This window comes from Simochromis diagramma, unplaced genomic scaffold (genome assembly GCF_900408965.1).
Source record: "Simochromis diagramma unplaced genomic scaffold, fSimDia1.1 OVJJ01000385.1, whole genome shotgun sequence".
Lineage (NCBI taxonomy): Eukaryota > Metazoa > Chordata > Actinopteri > Cichliformes > Cichlidae > Simochromis > Simochromis diagramma.
The window spans coordinates 5,570-21,387 of NW_024386751.1; the positions used below are offsets into that span (position 1 = coordinate 5,570).

General features: G+C 41.5%; 1 protein-coding gene and 1 gene segment (V, D, J or C); both read right to left on the bottom strand.

Moving 5' to 3' along the window:
• Positions 1–2,522: 2,522 nt before the first annotated feature.
• LOC120728494 (T cell receptor alpha chain MC.7.G5-like) lies at positions 2,523–3,411 on the bottom strand. Its single transcript, XM_040023444.1, has 2 exons — positions 3,068–3,411; positions 2,523–2,914 (listed from the first exon to the last, which is right to left on the bottom strand). Exons 1-2 carry the CDS (start codon positions 3,348–3,350, stop codon positions 2,538–2,540), a joined length of 660 nt encoding a protein of 219 aa, XP_039879378.1. The 5' UTR covers positions 3,351–3,411; the 3' UTR covers positions 2,523–2,537.
• A 1,828-nt stretch (positions 3,412–5,239) lies between these two features.
• On the bottom strand, positions 5,240–6,094 carry LOC120728502 (the record flags this gene model as incomplete). The annotated part of the segment is given in 2 exon segments: positions 5,240–5,571; positions 5,725–6,094. Coding segments are annotated over 2 exon segments (375 nt in total), but the record flags the coding sequence as incomplete, so codon positions are not given.
• Positions 6,095–15,818: the final 9,724 nt, after the last annotated feature.

Consider the following 15,818-nt stretch of genomic DNA (forward strand, 5'->3'; position numbering starts at 1 on the left):
ATAATTTAATGATAGGATCACACATCCTATCACTACACAATCGATTATACACCTCTAAGCATATATGGTTAAATATTTCTAAGCATAAATGACAATCAACAATATAAACCTGACAACCTCCACCGCGGCCGGTGTTCTGACAAAATGTCCTACTTTGTCAAAACATCCTACCATAGCGTAAATTTATAGTCATGTCTATCAGTCCGTGCTACCTTATCAGAATATACAGGGAGTGCAGAATTATTAGGAAAGTTGTATTTTTGAGGAATAATTTTATTATTGAACAACAACCATGTTCTCAATGAACCCAAAAAACTCATTAATATCAAAGCTGAATGTTTTTGGAAGTAGTTTTTAGTTTGTTTTTAGTTTTAGCTATTTTAGGGGGATATCTGTGTGTGCAGGTGACTATTACTGTGCATAATTATTAGGCAACTTAACAAAAAACAAATATATACCCATTTCAATTATTTATTTTTACCAGTGAAACCAATATAACATCTCCACATTCACAAATATACATTTCTGACATTCAAAAACAAAACAAAAACAAATCAGCGACCAATATAGCCACCTTTCTTTGCAAGGACACTCAAAAGCCTGCCATCCATGGATTCTGTCAGTGTTTTGATCTGTTCACCATCAACATTGCGTGCAGCAGCAACCACAGCCTCCCAGACACTGTTCAGAGAGGTGTACTGTTTTCCCTCCTTGTAAATCTCACATTTGATGATGGACCACAGGTTCTCAATGGGGTTCAGATCAGGTGAACAAGGAGGCCATGTCATTAGTTTTTCTTCTTTTATACCCTTTCTTGCCAGCCACGCTGTGGAGTACTTGGACGCGTGTGATGGAGCATTGTCCTGCATGAAAATCATGTTTTTCTTGAAGGATGCAGACTTCTTCCTGTACCACTGCTTGAAGAAGGTGTCTTCCAGAAACTGGCAGTAGGACTGGGAGTTGAGCTTGACTCCATCCTCAACCCGAAAAGGCCCCACAAGCTCATCTTTGATGATACCAGCCCAAACCAGTACTCCACCTCCACCTTGCTGGCGTCTGAGTCGGACTGGAGCTCTCTGCCCTTTACCAATCCAGCCACGGGCCCATCCATCTGGCCCATCAAGACTCACTCTCATTTCATCAGTCCATAAAACCTTAGAAAAACCAGTCTTGAGATATTTCTTGGCCCAGTCTTGACGTTTCAGCTTGTGTGTCTTGTTCAGTGGTGGTCGTCTTTCAGCCTTTCTTACCTTGGCCATGTCTCTGAGTATTGCACACCTTGTGCTTTTGGGCACTCCAGTGATGTTGCAGCTCTGAAATATGGCCAAACTGGTGGCAAGTGGCATCTTGGCAGCTGCACGCTTGACTTTTCTCAGTTCATGGGCAGTTATTTTGCGCCTTGGTTTTTCCACATGCTTCTTGCGACCCTGTTGACTATTTTGAATGAAACGCTTGATTGTTCGATGATCACGCTTCAGAAGCTTTGCAATTTTGAGACTGCTGCATCCCTCTGCAAGATATCTCACTATTTTTGACTTTTCTGAGCCTGTCAAGTCCTTCTTTTGACCCATTTTGCCAAAGGAAAGGACGTTGCCTAATAATTATGCACACCGGATATAGGGTGTTGATGTCATTAGACCACACCCCTTCTCATTACAGAGATGCACATCACCTAATATGCTTAATTGGTAGTAGGCTTTCAAGCCTATACAGCTTGGAGTAAGACAACATGCATGAAGAGGATGATGTGGACAAAATACTCATTTGCCTAATAATTCTGCACTCCCTGTACTACCTTACGTGGTTTATGCCTCCATCATACATATCTATAGGTAGGACATTCTTATGGCCAAATCACACTTATCAAAACATGCTTCCTGCTTGGATTTATTAGAAATTAAACAACGTTATCACTCAATTAACAAGTATGTAGTGCAATATTACTTTCTTCGACATGACAACGGAGAGTGGTGTCCACTAACTGCAGGAGGACTAAAATTAATTGACAAGGTTTACACTGTATGCCAGTTTGCAGACGTTTAGAAGCACTAAATGACTTCAATTGAAACTCTAAATTGGAGTATTTTTTCACAAAAAACAAAACGCATGTTAGCTTCAAAAGTTAACAAATTGACAACAGCTTAAGGAAAACAAGTATCAACTGTAATAAGAAAGTAAAACATGTAATACTTTTTTTTCGCACACACGAGATCGGGGTAGGATCAAATAATAGGCGTGTACAATTAACATCGAAATCATGTTATGAGTTGTGCCCAATAAAGCTATTATGCATGAAGATTAAAAGTCTTGTTTTGATATTTAAAGTGTCACTAACAGGTCTGCTACCATCAGGCTGTGATCTGCACATCTGATCATGAAGAGACAGTTTTAAAGAAACTGCAGTGAAGAGAGAGGATGATTATTTATTAGAACAATCTCCCCTTTACGAAGTGAATTAAAGCTTCTGTTTTTATGCAACAGACATTTTATTAACTGAGTGAAACAAACCAGACAAGTGTAACAGTGTGTGGCTCCCTCTAGTGGATGTTGTGGAGTATTCTGTTGTCTTTGCTCCAAAGGTTTTTGTACAGAGTTTTGCTGTTTCCTGTCACTGTGGGCTGCAGAGCACAGTAGTACACAGCAGAGTCAGACAGCTGAAGCTTCTGGATCTTCAGAGGAACTGACTTTTCTTGTAGCGTAGCCGTAAATCTGCTCCTCTCAGAGTCTTCATGTTCTGTTGATCCGGAGAAGCGTCGTAGTATAAACTCTGGAAAGCTTCCTACTTTTTGTTTGTACCAGAACAATCTGGGGAAATTGTCTGTTGTTTCATATCTACATCCAAGTGTAACTGTGTCTCCTTCAGCAGCAATGACATCTCCTTGTTCCTGGATCACTTTGTCTTCTCCTTTACACTCTGAGGAAGAACAGAACATGCAGAGGAAGAGATGGATCAATAAACATGATTGAAGTTATTGAAAAGTTCCACAGTGTAAAATAATTAAATCTCCTCTTTCTGTCCTTGTTGTGAGTCGTGTGCAGAGGAAACATGTTGATGTTTGTATCTCACCAAAGAAAAGAGCAGCAAGAATAATCCACAGCCAATGTTCCATCTGTACAACAAGGTTTAAATCAACAGGAGAAACTAGCTGATGTTCAACATTCAGTCTGAGAATTGTTCTCTTCACAGCAGCACTTATTATTGACACAATGGTTGAACACAGTGCAGAAGGAGAGCCCCGCCTACTGGATGATGTCGCCCTCCAGTGGAGCATCTCTGTGGGTTTGCTGTCACTGTGGGCCTCACAGCAGAGTCTGTCACTGCAGCAGAGCAGATCTGAAGATCCATTCATCTTTGATCATCAACAACTTTAAGTCAGAACAGACAGAATAACTCTGTAACTTCATGATCTGTGTTCATGTTGAATATGTCAGCTCCCTCTGACTGTGAGCAGAAACAAAGTCAGAAACAGACTGAAGATCACTGACAGCCTGTGAGAGACAAAGAGGATCTGTGTCTGCATTTAGTTATAGCCGTGAAAGATGAAGAGAAGATATGACGGAAAAACTTTTGTTCAGATTCAAAGTTCAAGTGAAGACTTAGTGAAGGTCAAAGGGAAGAGAAATCACAGCTGCAGAGAAAAGGAGGAGACTGCAGCAAGTAGACGACACAAAGGATCAGAGATGGGCAGTAACGCGTTACTGTAATCCAAGTAACGATTACTATTGCAAAAAAGGTAATTAGATTACTGTTACTTTCCCGTAGGAACGCTGCGTTACTGCATTACTAAAACCCTGATTTTTTTGCGAGAATGTCTCATGACAGTGACGTAAGCGAGTGCGACGTTCGTGACAACAGCTGTGTGCAGATCAACAATGGATCATATATCGAGTGCAGAGAGAGTATGAGCGTGCAGCGTTTAAAGCGTGGAAGTACTGACCTTACTTTGAGTTTGATTCTGTAAAGGGGCTGCATCCATCTGACACTGAGAGGGGAAACACTTAAACATGAGAGCACGACAATGATGAAGGAGAGCATCATCATCTGATGTGATGAGTTCAAAGAGAATAAATGGAACAAGCATGAGATGGTCTTCCTGGTTGGACTTTTAGCTTCATGTGAGAGATTTTACCTTAAAGAGATAAACCTCTGTTACTCTGTTTATTTTGCTTCTGCTGCATTTCTGCATGTCCTCATCCACTAAATATAAAATAGTGTAAATGAGCAGCTTTTGATGTTTGACAGTTTTTATTGTGTCTGAACGTTCCTGCAGTTGGTTTGTGGTTGATGTGGATTTGCTGCTCATGTGAATCCTCCCACAGTGTTTCATTAGCAGCTGTAACCACAGTGACTCTGATAAAACAGGAATTAGCAGAATCCATCTGATATGAAGCTGTGCTTTGAATACCACTTCCCTCCTCTTTGAAGAGTAGTCAGATATCTGTGTTCAGGTTTTTGTACAGCCTCTTCTACACTTTGTATCACTGTGTTTGTAGAGCACAGTAGTAGAGAGCTGTGTCTGCCAGGGTTAGGGCTGCTATGGTCAGATTAGTTGATGTACGTGATGTTTGGGATCCATATCGTTTATCAGGAATATATTGACGATCACTCTGTGATCTTGCTCCTTTGAAGAGTATAAACTGAGGAGCCTGAAGGTCAGAATCATGTCTGTACCAATAAAGCCAAACACCACCTGCATCTGTCTCATAGCTACATGTGAGTGTGACAGATTCTCCTTCTGTTTTAGTGACTTCAGGTTGTTGAGGAGTGATTGAGTCTCCAGCTGTTAGTCCTGGAAAAAGAAAGAAGAAAAGTAGTGAAATGCAGTCTGTATATCTGCTTAATGCAGCAGCTTCAACTAAACTTTAATCCCTGTTCTTAAACTCACCTATAATGTGAGATAGAAGCAAAAAGAGGTGCAGCAACATGTCTTTGGAGTTATTGAAGCCAGACAGACAGCACATGAACAATGTTCTTCCACTGCAGCACAATGACCAACAAATAATGTCATTGGATGAGCTCAACTTCAGTGGGCGGGGCCAGTTTAATAGCTCAGCCAATCAAATAGTTTTGTGCTTCCACAGCAGCTCTGTCTCTGTCTCTGATCTTTACTGCTTCATTTCTCTGTTGTCTTTGTCATCAGTCCAATGACACAAGAATCAGAGGTTTAACAGTGTGTGGCTCCCTCTAGTGGATGTTGTGGAGTATTCTGTTGTCTTTGCTCCAAAGGTTTTTGTACAGAGTTTTGCTGTTTCCTGTCACTGTGGGCCGCAGAGCACAGTAGTACACAGCAGAGTCAGACAGCTGAAGCTTCTGGATCTTCAGAGGAGCTGATCTGTTGCTGGAATCCAGTGTGGATGAAAATCTCTCCCTGAACTCATCTGCTATGTTTCCATCATCCCCACTAACACGACTCAGGATTAATTTGGGGCTGTTGTTTCCATCCTGTTTGTACCAGAACAAAGTCGGGCCTGGGTCACTGGTTTCATATCTACATCTAAGTGTAACTGTGTCTCCTTCAGCAGCAATGACATCTCCTTGTTCCTGGATCACTTTGTCTTCTCCTTTACACTCTGAGGAAGAACAGAACATGCAGAGGAAGAGATGGATCAATAAACATGATTGAAGTTATTGAAAAGTTCCACAGTGTAAAATGATTAAATCTCCTCTTTCTGTCCTTGTTGTGAGTCGTGTGCAGAGGAAACATGTTGATGTTTGTATCTCACCAAAGAAAAGAGCAGCAAGAATAATCCACAGCCAATGTTCCATCTGTACAACAAGGTTTAAATCAACAGGAGAAACTAGCTGATGTTCAACATTCAGTCTGAGAATTGTTCTCTTCACAGCAGCACTTATTATTGACACAATGGTTGAACACAGTGCAGAAGGAGAGCCCCGCCTACTGCTGAGCTTCTCAAAGTGTGGGGCCCGCCCCCTAGGGGGGGCACAGAGCCATTGCAGTGGAGCGCGCGGTATGAAAACGGAAAAAAAACAAAACACTTGGACACTGCTAGCACAATGGACAGGTTTGTGATGAGGCGCCCACACAAACGCAAAGCAGGAGATGAAGCATCGCTGAATATGTTTCCAAACCAACTTCATTCAAAGCCAAAGACAATATGGTGAAGCAAATCTTCCCTTTGGCTTCACCTGCACAGGTGCTGAGGTAGGTCTCCCTGCAGGATTGCTTTCCCCTGCGTCAGGAGCAGCGCTGGGCTGTTTAAATCACGGACAAACAGGATCCCACATTCTTGATTTTTAGTTCACAAACACTTGTTGTAATGACTAACTGCTCCTGACATATTGGAGATGTTTGCTCTTTATACAGTAAAGTTACAGCAGGATACAAATAACATCAGGCTGATCCTGCCACGATTTGTTCCCCCTGTCACAGACAAACAGGATCCCACAGCTGTTTATGTTTTTGAACACATTTTGCATATTTTGAAAAGTGTATTGAGATCAGTGTTGAATATTATTACACAGGAAAAAAACAACTACACGTAAAATAATGACACCGTGACGCCTCTGCCTTTGTAAACGGAGGGACAGTAACTGCGTGTAAAACCTGCAGACAGTCAGATTAACAGTATTTAGTCTCTATCTGCTATTCTGCGATTCATCTCATGTAAACAATAACGTGGCCACAGTGTGACGTGGAAAAAGGCACATACCTTTAAAAAAAAAATCTCAGTTTTTGGTGATTCGCCGTTTACGTGGACGAAACAGCTGCATGTTCAAAAATAGGACGCAGTAGGTGCGGACGTAGCGTAAAAGAGTTAGTAGTTTATTTTATTACTACCTGTAATTTATTGCAGATTACTTGTATTTGCTTAATTGTTTACTAAATGTTTGAGGTGTGAAATAAACCACAATGGAGCAAAATATGGGCGTGTGTGGTTGGAGGATGTGTTTGTGCGTGCATGCGCGTGGGGGGTGGGCGGGGCTAAACATTTTTCTTGTAAAACAAAGGAGGCCTCGCAAAATGAATGATGTCGCCCTCTAGTGGAGCTCAGAAGTGACAATATCTACAATAATTGGACCTTACTGTAAAAATTTCTATTAAATAACAAAGTAATGGAAATAGTTATTCATCGTTTTTACCCAAACAGATGTTTTCTTGTACTTTATAAAAAGAACATTGATGTTAACTGTTCATTTTGTAATTGTGTGAAGGAAGATATTTCTCATTTATTTTGCTCCTGCTTATACACAAATCTTTTCTGGCAACAATTTTGTGTTTTGTTTAGTTTTTTTTTATCTTTTCTGAGTTCTCTCTTTGTTACGAGAAAATCTTATTTGGTTTCTTTAAGTACCCCACAGACCGGGCAAACATATTTTATTTGAGTAAATTACTGATATTACTGGCTAAATTTCATATACATAAATCGAAATTTTCTAACACAAAAACATCCTTTCAGTGCTTTTTAAATGAAACCAAACAATATTTTAAAACCATACAACATCCCCAAAATGTAAAAGCTGTCAAAACCATAAACTTATGTTCCCTGTTCAATATTATCTGATTCTCTACAGTTTAGTAAATAATCCAACTGATTTCTAATTAGTTTTTTTTACAAAACCCTCTGACACTGTGTTTTGTTAATTTGTATCTGTATTTCAGTCTGGTTTTAAACCTCGCCACAGCACAGAGACAGCCTTACTTAGAGTTTTTAATGATCTTCTTTTAACTGTTGACTCTGGATATTCTGTGGTCTTAGTTTTACTTGACTTGTCTGCTGCTTTTGACACGGTTAACCACAACATTCTTCTATCAAGATTGGAACATGTTGTTGGTCTCAAAGGTACGGTTTTATCTTGGTTTAAATCCTATCTCTCAGAGAGGTCGTTCTCGGTTGCTATGGGGCAACACTCCTCGGCTTCTGCCCTTATTTACTGTGGTGTGCCTCAAGGGTCCGTGCTCGGTCCTGCTCTTTTCTCTTTGTACATGTTGCCCTTGGGATTAATTTTTAGTAAATACAACATCTCCTTTCACTGTTATGCCGATGATATCCAGATTTATTTACCTTTGAAATCCGATGTGACTGCTTCTTTGCGACCTCTGTTCAACTGTTTGCATGAAGTTAAAATTTGGTTATCACATAATTTTCTTACATTGAACGAGAATAAGACCGAAATCATAGTCTTTGGTAGTCACACTCCGCTAGACCAGTTAGCTGATGCCCTAGGCCCTCTCGCTAGCCATCTTTCTTCCCTGTTAAGAAACCTCGGAGTGTTCCTGGATGGCTCTTTTAAACTTGAGAAACAGGTGTCCACTGTGGTAAAAAAACAGCTTTTACCAGTTGCGTCAGATTTCCAAAGCAAAGCCGTTCCTTCCTTTAAAGGACCTTGAAAAGCTTATCCACGCATTTATTACATCCAGATTGGACGACTGTAACTCCCTGTACTCGGGCCTCCAACACTCCTCTCTTTGCCGGCTCCAGTTAATTCAAAATGCAGCTGCGCGTCTTTTAACAGGTACGAGAATTCATGAACACATAACTCCAATTTTAGCCAAATTACATTGGCTCCCTGTTAAATATCGTATGGATTTTAAAATTCTTTTGTTCACTTTTAATATTTTGAATAATTTAGCGCCCAGTTATCTTTCTGATTTACTCCATTCATACAATCCCAACAGAGCACTTACATCATCCAACCACAGGCTCCTAGCACAACCTAGGTCTCGAATGAAGTCGAGAGGCGACCGGGCCTTTGCATCCGTGGCACCCAGACTCTGGAATAACCTCCCCGGTCATATTCGCACTGCCGAGTCAATCCAGTCTTTTAAATTACGTCTTAAAACTTATTTCTTTACTTTGGCTTTTGATTCTGTCTAGTTGGCTGTTTTAGCTTGTTGCGTTGTTACCTATTGTTTGTTGTCCTCTTTTATTGTTTGTTTTAACTGTCTCATGTTTTTATTGAGAGTGAAGCACTATGGTCAACACTGTTGTTTTAATATGTGCTATATAAATAAATTTTGATTAATTTTTGATTGATTGATTTTGTGCTTTGTTAATAAAGCTTATTCAAAAAAAGCAAAAAAAAATTTACAATAAAGAGATTGCGTTGGATCTGTGACCGAGTGTTGCTGTGTTTTGGGGTTTTTCTAAATTTCTTTCAAATTTAAATTCAAATTCAAATTTTATTTGTCACGTACACAGTCATGCACAGTACGATATGCAGTGAAATGCTTAGACAACTGCTCGTGACCTAAAGAAAAAAAGAAAAGGCTATGAATAAGATAGGAAATAAATATGAAAATTAAAAAGGGTAAATTTAACTAGGAAGGAATAAAATAAAATGAAATATAAAAATTAAGTTTAAAACAACACAAATTAGAATGAAGGGTAAATTTAACTGGGAAAGAATAAGATAAAATATATAAATTAAAGTTAAAAATAAAATAAATGTACAACAAAATACACAATACACAGTATAGAACTATATAAGAATGTATGAAGAAATATAAATAAATAAATAAATATATATATATATATATATATATATATATATATACACACAATAACAGCAGCTGTACAAGTATTAACTGGAAATGAAGAATATAATGACCAGTGTTGTGCAATCCACATTATGTCTTGTGCAGTGCAAATATGCTTAAAGTGATTTAAGTGATGAAGTGAAAACAATGTCCAGAATGTCCAGTGTGTGTAAGAACTGTATGTGTGGGTCAGTACTGTGTGGTGGTGTGATTGAGAGACCGTATCGCCTGCGGGAAGAAGCTCCTCCTCAGTCTCTCTGTGTTGGTCTTCAGGGAGCGGAATCGCTTTCCTGACCTCAACAGAGAGAACAGTCCATTGTTGGGATGGCTGAGGTCCTTCACGATCTTCCTGGCCTTGGTCCAGCACCGCCTGCTGTAGATTGAGTGCAGGTCAGGGAGCTCGGAGCGGATGGTGCGCTCAGCTGACCGCACAACCCTCTGTAGAGCTCGTCTGTCCTGCATGGTGCTGTTCCCGAACCAGGTTAAGATGTTTCCCGTCAGGATGCTCTCTATGGTGCACGAGTAAAAGTTCCCGAGCACCTTGGAGGGCAGTTGGAAGTCTCTCAAGCGTCTGAGGTGGTAGAGACGCTGACGGGCCTTTTTCACCACGGTGTTGATGTGACAGGACCATGACAGGTCCTGCGTGATGTGAACTCCGAGGTATTTGAAGCTGTCCACTCTCTCCACTGGGCACTCGTTGATGACAGGGGGTCTGGTAGTTCCTCTCCTGCTTAGTGCTGAAGTCCACTATCAGCTCCTTTGTCTTACTGACGTTTAGAAGGAGGTTGTTCCTCTGGCACCAGTTCTCCAGATTCCTAATCTCCTTCAGGTAGGCCGTCTCGTTGTTATCAGAGATCAGGCCCACCACGACGGTGTCGTCAGCAAACTTGATGATGGTGGTGGAGCTGGTAGTGGCCACACAGTCATATGTGTACAAAGAGTACAGCAGGGGGCTCAGAACACACCCCTGGGGGGCTCCAGTGCTGAGAGTGGTGGAGGCCTGAGACATGTCCGCCCATCCTTACTGCCTGTGGTCTGCCAGTTAGGAAGTTGGAGATCCACAGACACATAGATGAGCTGAGTCCCAGATGCTCCAGCTTGGTGGTGAGTGTGGAGGGAATTATGGTGTTAAATGCAGAGCTGTAGTCTATGAAGAGCATTTTAACATAATTCCCCCTTCTAGTGTCCAAGTGAGTGAGTGATGTGTGGAGGAGATGAGAGATGGCATCGTCTGTGGAACGATTTGGACGGTAAGCGAACTGTAGTGGGTCCAGTGTGTCTGGTAGTGAAGAAATGATGAAGTCTCTGACCAGGCGTTCAAAGCACTTCATCACTACTGAGGTGAGGGCTACAGGGCGATAGTCATTGAGAGAAGCAGGGTGGGGTTTCTTCGGGACAGGAACAATGATGGACTCTTTGAAGCATGTGGGGATCACCGACTGAGATAAAGAGATGTTGAATATCTCAGTGAACACAGGAGCTAGCTGGTATGCGCAGTCTCTTAGGATACGACCTGGGATGCCGTCTGGGCCTGCTGCTTTCCTGGTGTTCACTCTCTTGAAGGCTCTCCTTACTTCATGCTCGGAGATGACGAGCACGTTTCCGGTGCTGGCAGTATCTTCCTGTCTGCAGCCGTTAGCGCCGCTAGCACTAGCATCGTTGGAGTCCTTAGCTGCAGCCTCGAAGCGAGCATAGAAAGTGTTCAGCTCTTCTCTTCTTTGATTCAGTGTCATTTGTACTTTTCTGGTTTTCTTATGTTATATTTAAAGTTTCTTGTCTTTAGTTTTCTGTCACTTTGCTTTCGCTGTTCCACATCTCACGTTCTTTTACCCCTGTCCTGGTGTTCCATGTTCCCTCTCTGTTTCCACAATCACTCATGTCCCCATGTTTGTTTCTCTCCCGGTTTCAGTGTTAAGCTTGTGTACAGAGAGGCGGTCTTTGTTCGCCTCTCCGTATGTGTCTTGCTTCCTGTTTTATTTTGATAGTCCCGTCTCCTGTGTATTCAGTTTTGCTTCCTGCCTGTCTTGTTATGTCAGGTTAGGTTCAACTGTGTTTGCCTTGTGTTGCACATTCCCTCGTTACCTTCTGTGTATATATTGTGTTAGTGTCATTTGTTTGTAGTCGGCAATTTCCATGTTTAGGTCTCACGTCATCATGTTTTCAGGTCTCGTACATTTAGGCTCTAGTTGTTTTCAGGAAAGCTCGCCAGCGGCTTTACTTCCTGAGGAAGCCGAGGAAGTTTGGCATGAACGCAAACATCACCTCACATTTCTACAGGTGTGCGATCGAGAGCTTGCTGACGAGCTGCATTACAGTTTGGTACGAAGCTGCTCTGCCAGCAGCCGAAAATCACTACGGAGGGTGATGAAGGCAGCAGAGCACATCACTGGCACGAGGCTTCCTGCCATTCAGCACATTTATCTTCAACGGTGAAAAACCACATCCTTGCAAAACATGTGGGAAAATTTGCCTTTTAGAAATTACTTGTTAAAGAACATGAGAATTAACGACACATGAGAAGGAATAACCTTGTCAAATGTGCCAGTTTTGTTTTTGCATCTAGTAGTGTGTTGTTGCATCACATGAAGACACACACAAGTCAGAAGCCGTAGCCCTTCTAGAGGGAAAATTATATATGGGAAGAAAGAGCCTTAATGTTATGGCATGCATAGGTTCTTTCTCTTCAGCACCCTCTGCTGGTCATAATGGGAATTCTCACCTGCTTTTATTTTGGTGGGGTTTTTCTGTGTTCCTGTGGGTAGAGGAAACAGGAAGCTGGTCGCTTCTTAGCCTGCAGAATATGTTGTTGCTCTTTAAAACGTTTCTGCCTTGGAGAGTTATTGCTTGTGAGTATTAATGTACAACATGTTTACAAGTTTATTTGGTGCATTTCTATTACATAGATTTGTTTAGAAACCAGTTATTTCATCTGCTATGTTTATCTTTGAGAAAGCTAAACTCGCTAAGTTGTATTGTGATCAATACTGAGTCGCTGTTGATTACACATACTATATAACAGTATAGTTCATATCCTAGAAGTGTGTGTAAAAAGGAAAAAGACATCTTGTGACATTTACTTTGTGTTTGTTTTTAGTTTTACGGGAAGAAAAGGATGTCAATCATTGAACTACTGACGAAGTAAAAAGCCTTAAACTTACTTCCGCCTCCAATGTTCATTGAAACCGTTAGCTGTCTGTCAAGTTGGGCAAAGGGACACACAATAAGGACAGAACACTTAATGAAGGTTCAGAGTAAAGCTTCTTTATGTGCTCTCAGTTTGTAAATTTAAAACAAAGCATGTAACATTTATGTAGTTTTTTTTTATGGTTTTTTTTATGTATTTTGTATTCTGAATATTAAAATTAGTAGTCCATTGTGTTTGTATTATTTTTGTCTCTTCATGTCTGAACGTTCCTGCAGTTGGTTTGTGGCTGATGCGGATTTGCTGCTCATGTGAATCCTCCCACAGTGTTTCATTAGCAGCTGTAACCACAGTGACTCTGATAAAACAGGAATTAGCAGAATCCATCTGATATGAAGCTGTGCTTTGAATACCACTTCCCTCCTCTTTGAAGAGTAGTCAGATATCTGTGTTCAGGTTTTTGTACAGCCTCTTCTACACTTTGTATCACTGTGTTTCTAGAGCACAGTAGTAGAGAGCTGTGTCTGCCAGGGTTAGGGCTGCTATGGTCAGATTAGTTGATGTAGAAGATGTTTCTGAGTCATATCGATTATCAGGGATATAATCATCACCACTCTATGATCTTGCTCCTTTGTAGAGTATAAACTGAGGAGCCTGAAGGTCAGAATGATGTCTGTACCAATAAAGCCAAACATCACTATCACTTGTCTCATAGCTACATGTGAGTGTGACAGATTCTCCTTCTGTTTTAGTGACTTCAGGTTGTTGAGGAGTGATTGAGTCTCCAGCTGTTAGTCCTGGAAAAAGAAAGAAGAAAAGTAGTGAAATGCAGTCTGTATATCTGCTTAATGCAGCAGCTTCAACTAAACTTTAATCCCTGTTCTTAAACTCACCTATAATGTGAGATAGAAGCAAAAAGAGGTGCAGCAACATGTCTTTGGAGTTATTAAAGCCAGACAGACAGCACATGAACAATGTTCTTCCACTGCAGCACAATGACCAACAAATAATGTCATTGGATGAGCTCAAGATCAGTGGGCAGGGCCAGTTTAATAGCTCAGCCAATCAAATAGTTTTGTGCTTCCACAGCAGCTCTGTCTCTGTCTCTGATCTTTACTGCTTCATTTCTCTGTTGTCTTTGTCATCAGTCCAATGACACAAGAATCAGAGGTTTAACAGTGTGTGGCTCCCTCTAGTGGATGTTGTGGAGTATTCTGTTGTCTTTGCTCCAAAGGTTTTTGTACAGAGTTTTGCTGTTTCCTGTCACTGTGGGCTGCAGAGCACAGTAGTACACAGCAGAGTCAGTCACTGCAGCAGAGGAGATCTGAAGGTCCAGACGTTTTTTTCCAGACAGTTTTGTGGAGAATCTTGCAGCTGATTTCAGAAACTCTGACGGTCTTGAATTGTTCGTCCCTGATATGAGGATCAGGAACTCTGGAGGTTTTCCTGGATATTGTCGATACCAGAAAAAATAATCATTAATTATAATATCTCTGGATAATCTGTAGGACAGAGTGAGAGTGTTTCCTTCTACAGTGGACTCTTCATCCTTGACTGCAGTGAGTTGATCACAGCTGACACCTAAAGGAAGAGATAAATGTTGTTAAAGACGATGTTAAACTGTGAGCGCCTGTTCCAGTGATTTCTAGCAAACAGATCCTTTAAAGACATTTCTTCTTCCTGCTTTAACCGACCTGTTAGTGTGATCACAAACAAAGGAAACATGAGCCAGTAATGCAGTGACAGCATCTTCCACACACTATCTGTTCTGTATGCTTCACATATTGAATGTATCTGACAGTGGGAGTCCTTTTCTGCTCTGTGACAGTGTTGCTCCTCCTTCAGCCTCTTCCTCCTCCTTCAGCCTCTTCCTCCTCTCATATCTCTGCATGTTACAAACACCAAAACCAAACCTCAATACATGTTACAACAGGAGGTGCAGCTGTCTCTGCAGCTCCCGTGTTCCTTGTGTCACGTCTAATCAAGTTATGTTTTCATGTCTGTTTTTTTTCCAGTTCCAGACTCAAGTCTTCGTCTCTGTCTGTGTCTCATCTCCTGTTTTATTTTGACAGTTTGTCTTGTGTGCAGAGTGTTCACTTTCACTTCCTCTCGGTTTTGTTGTTACAGAGGAAGGAGGAATAATCAGGACAGGGTGCCTGAGGAAGGCAGGAAATGTGCACTGGTACTCATTTGCAATGACAGACTGATGTGCAGAGCTGTAGGACCACAGAGGCATAACACCATGAAGATATAGGAAAGAGCTGCTGAAGCTACGTTAAGAATGATCAGTGAGCAGCAGAGTGGCTTCATCCATGATGTTTGCTTTGAGAGTGTTGATCAGATGATTGGCTGCTGAGAGAGGAGCTGTGGTACTGAATGAGGGAGTGAGGAGTGGCAGAGAAGTCTGTGAGGGTGAACATGCAAAGAGCAGAGGTAGTGAAGGTGGCTGAGTTTAAATACCTGGGATCAACCATGCAAACAGACAGTTCACAAGAGAGAGGAGTGGGTGGAGAGTGTCAGGGGTGATCTGTGACAAAAGGACAGCAGCAATAGTGAAAGAAGTGAAAGGGCAGGTTTAGAGGTGGCAGTGAGACCTGCTGGGATGGATGTTTGGAGACGGTGGCTCTGACACGAAGACATGAGGCCGAGCTGAAGATGATCACATGTTCAGCGAGCAGCATGGATCAGAGATGAGTCCATCAGAGAGGAGAGGCTGAGAGGGTTTGGACACGTGCAGAGGAGGGAGGGGGGATATATCAGACAAAGGAGGATGAAGATGGAGAGGAGGGAAAGAGGAAGACCTCAGAGGAGGTTCATGGGTGTAATGAAGGAGGACATGCAGAGGTCTGGTGTGACAGAGGAGGATGCTGGGATAGGAGGCTGATGATCATCTATGTGACTCCTAAAGGGAGCAAGCAGCAGAAGAAGTTCATCGTATCATGAAAAGATTGAGAGAGTCTACAGAAACCTGCACAGCAGACTGACTGTTGGAGATCTTCAGGTTTAGAACAACTTTAAAATGTCTGTAGTTTTATGGTTTAAGAGATTTTTGTTGTTTAATCAAAATGTATTTAAGCTGATGGACATTTCTAGCTGGGTTAATGGTGTCAGTTTAAAAAAATAACCCTTTGCTTTTATTCACTTATTCTGTGTATCCTGTCTGTCTGTGGGCATTT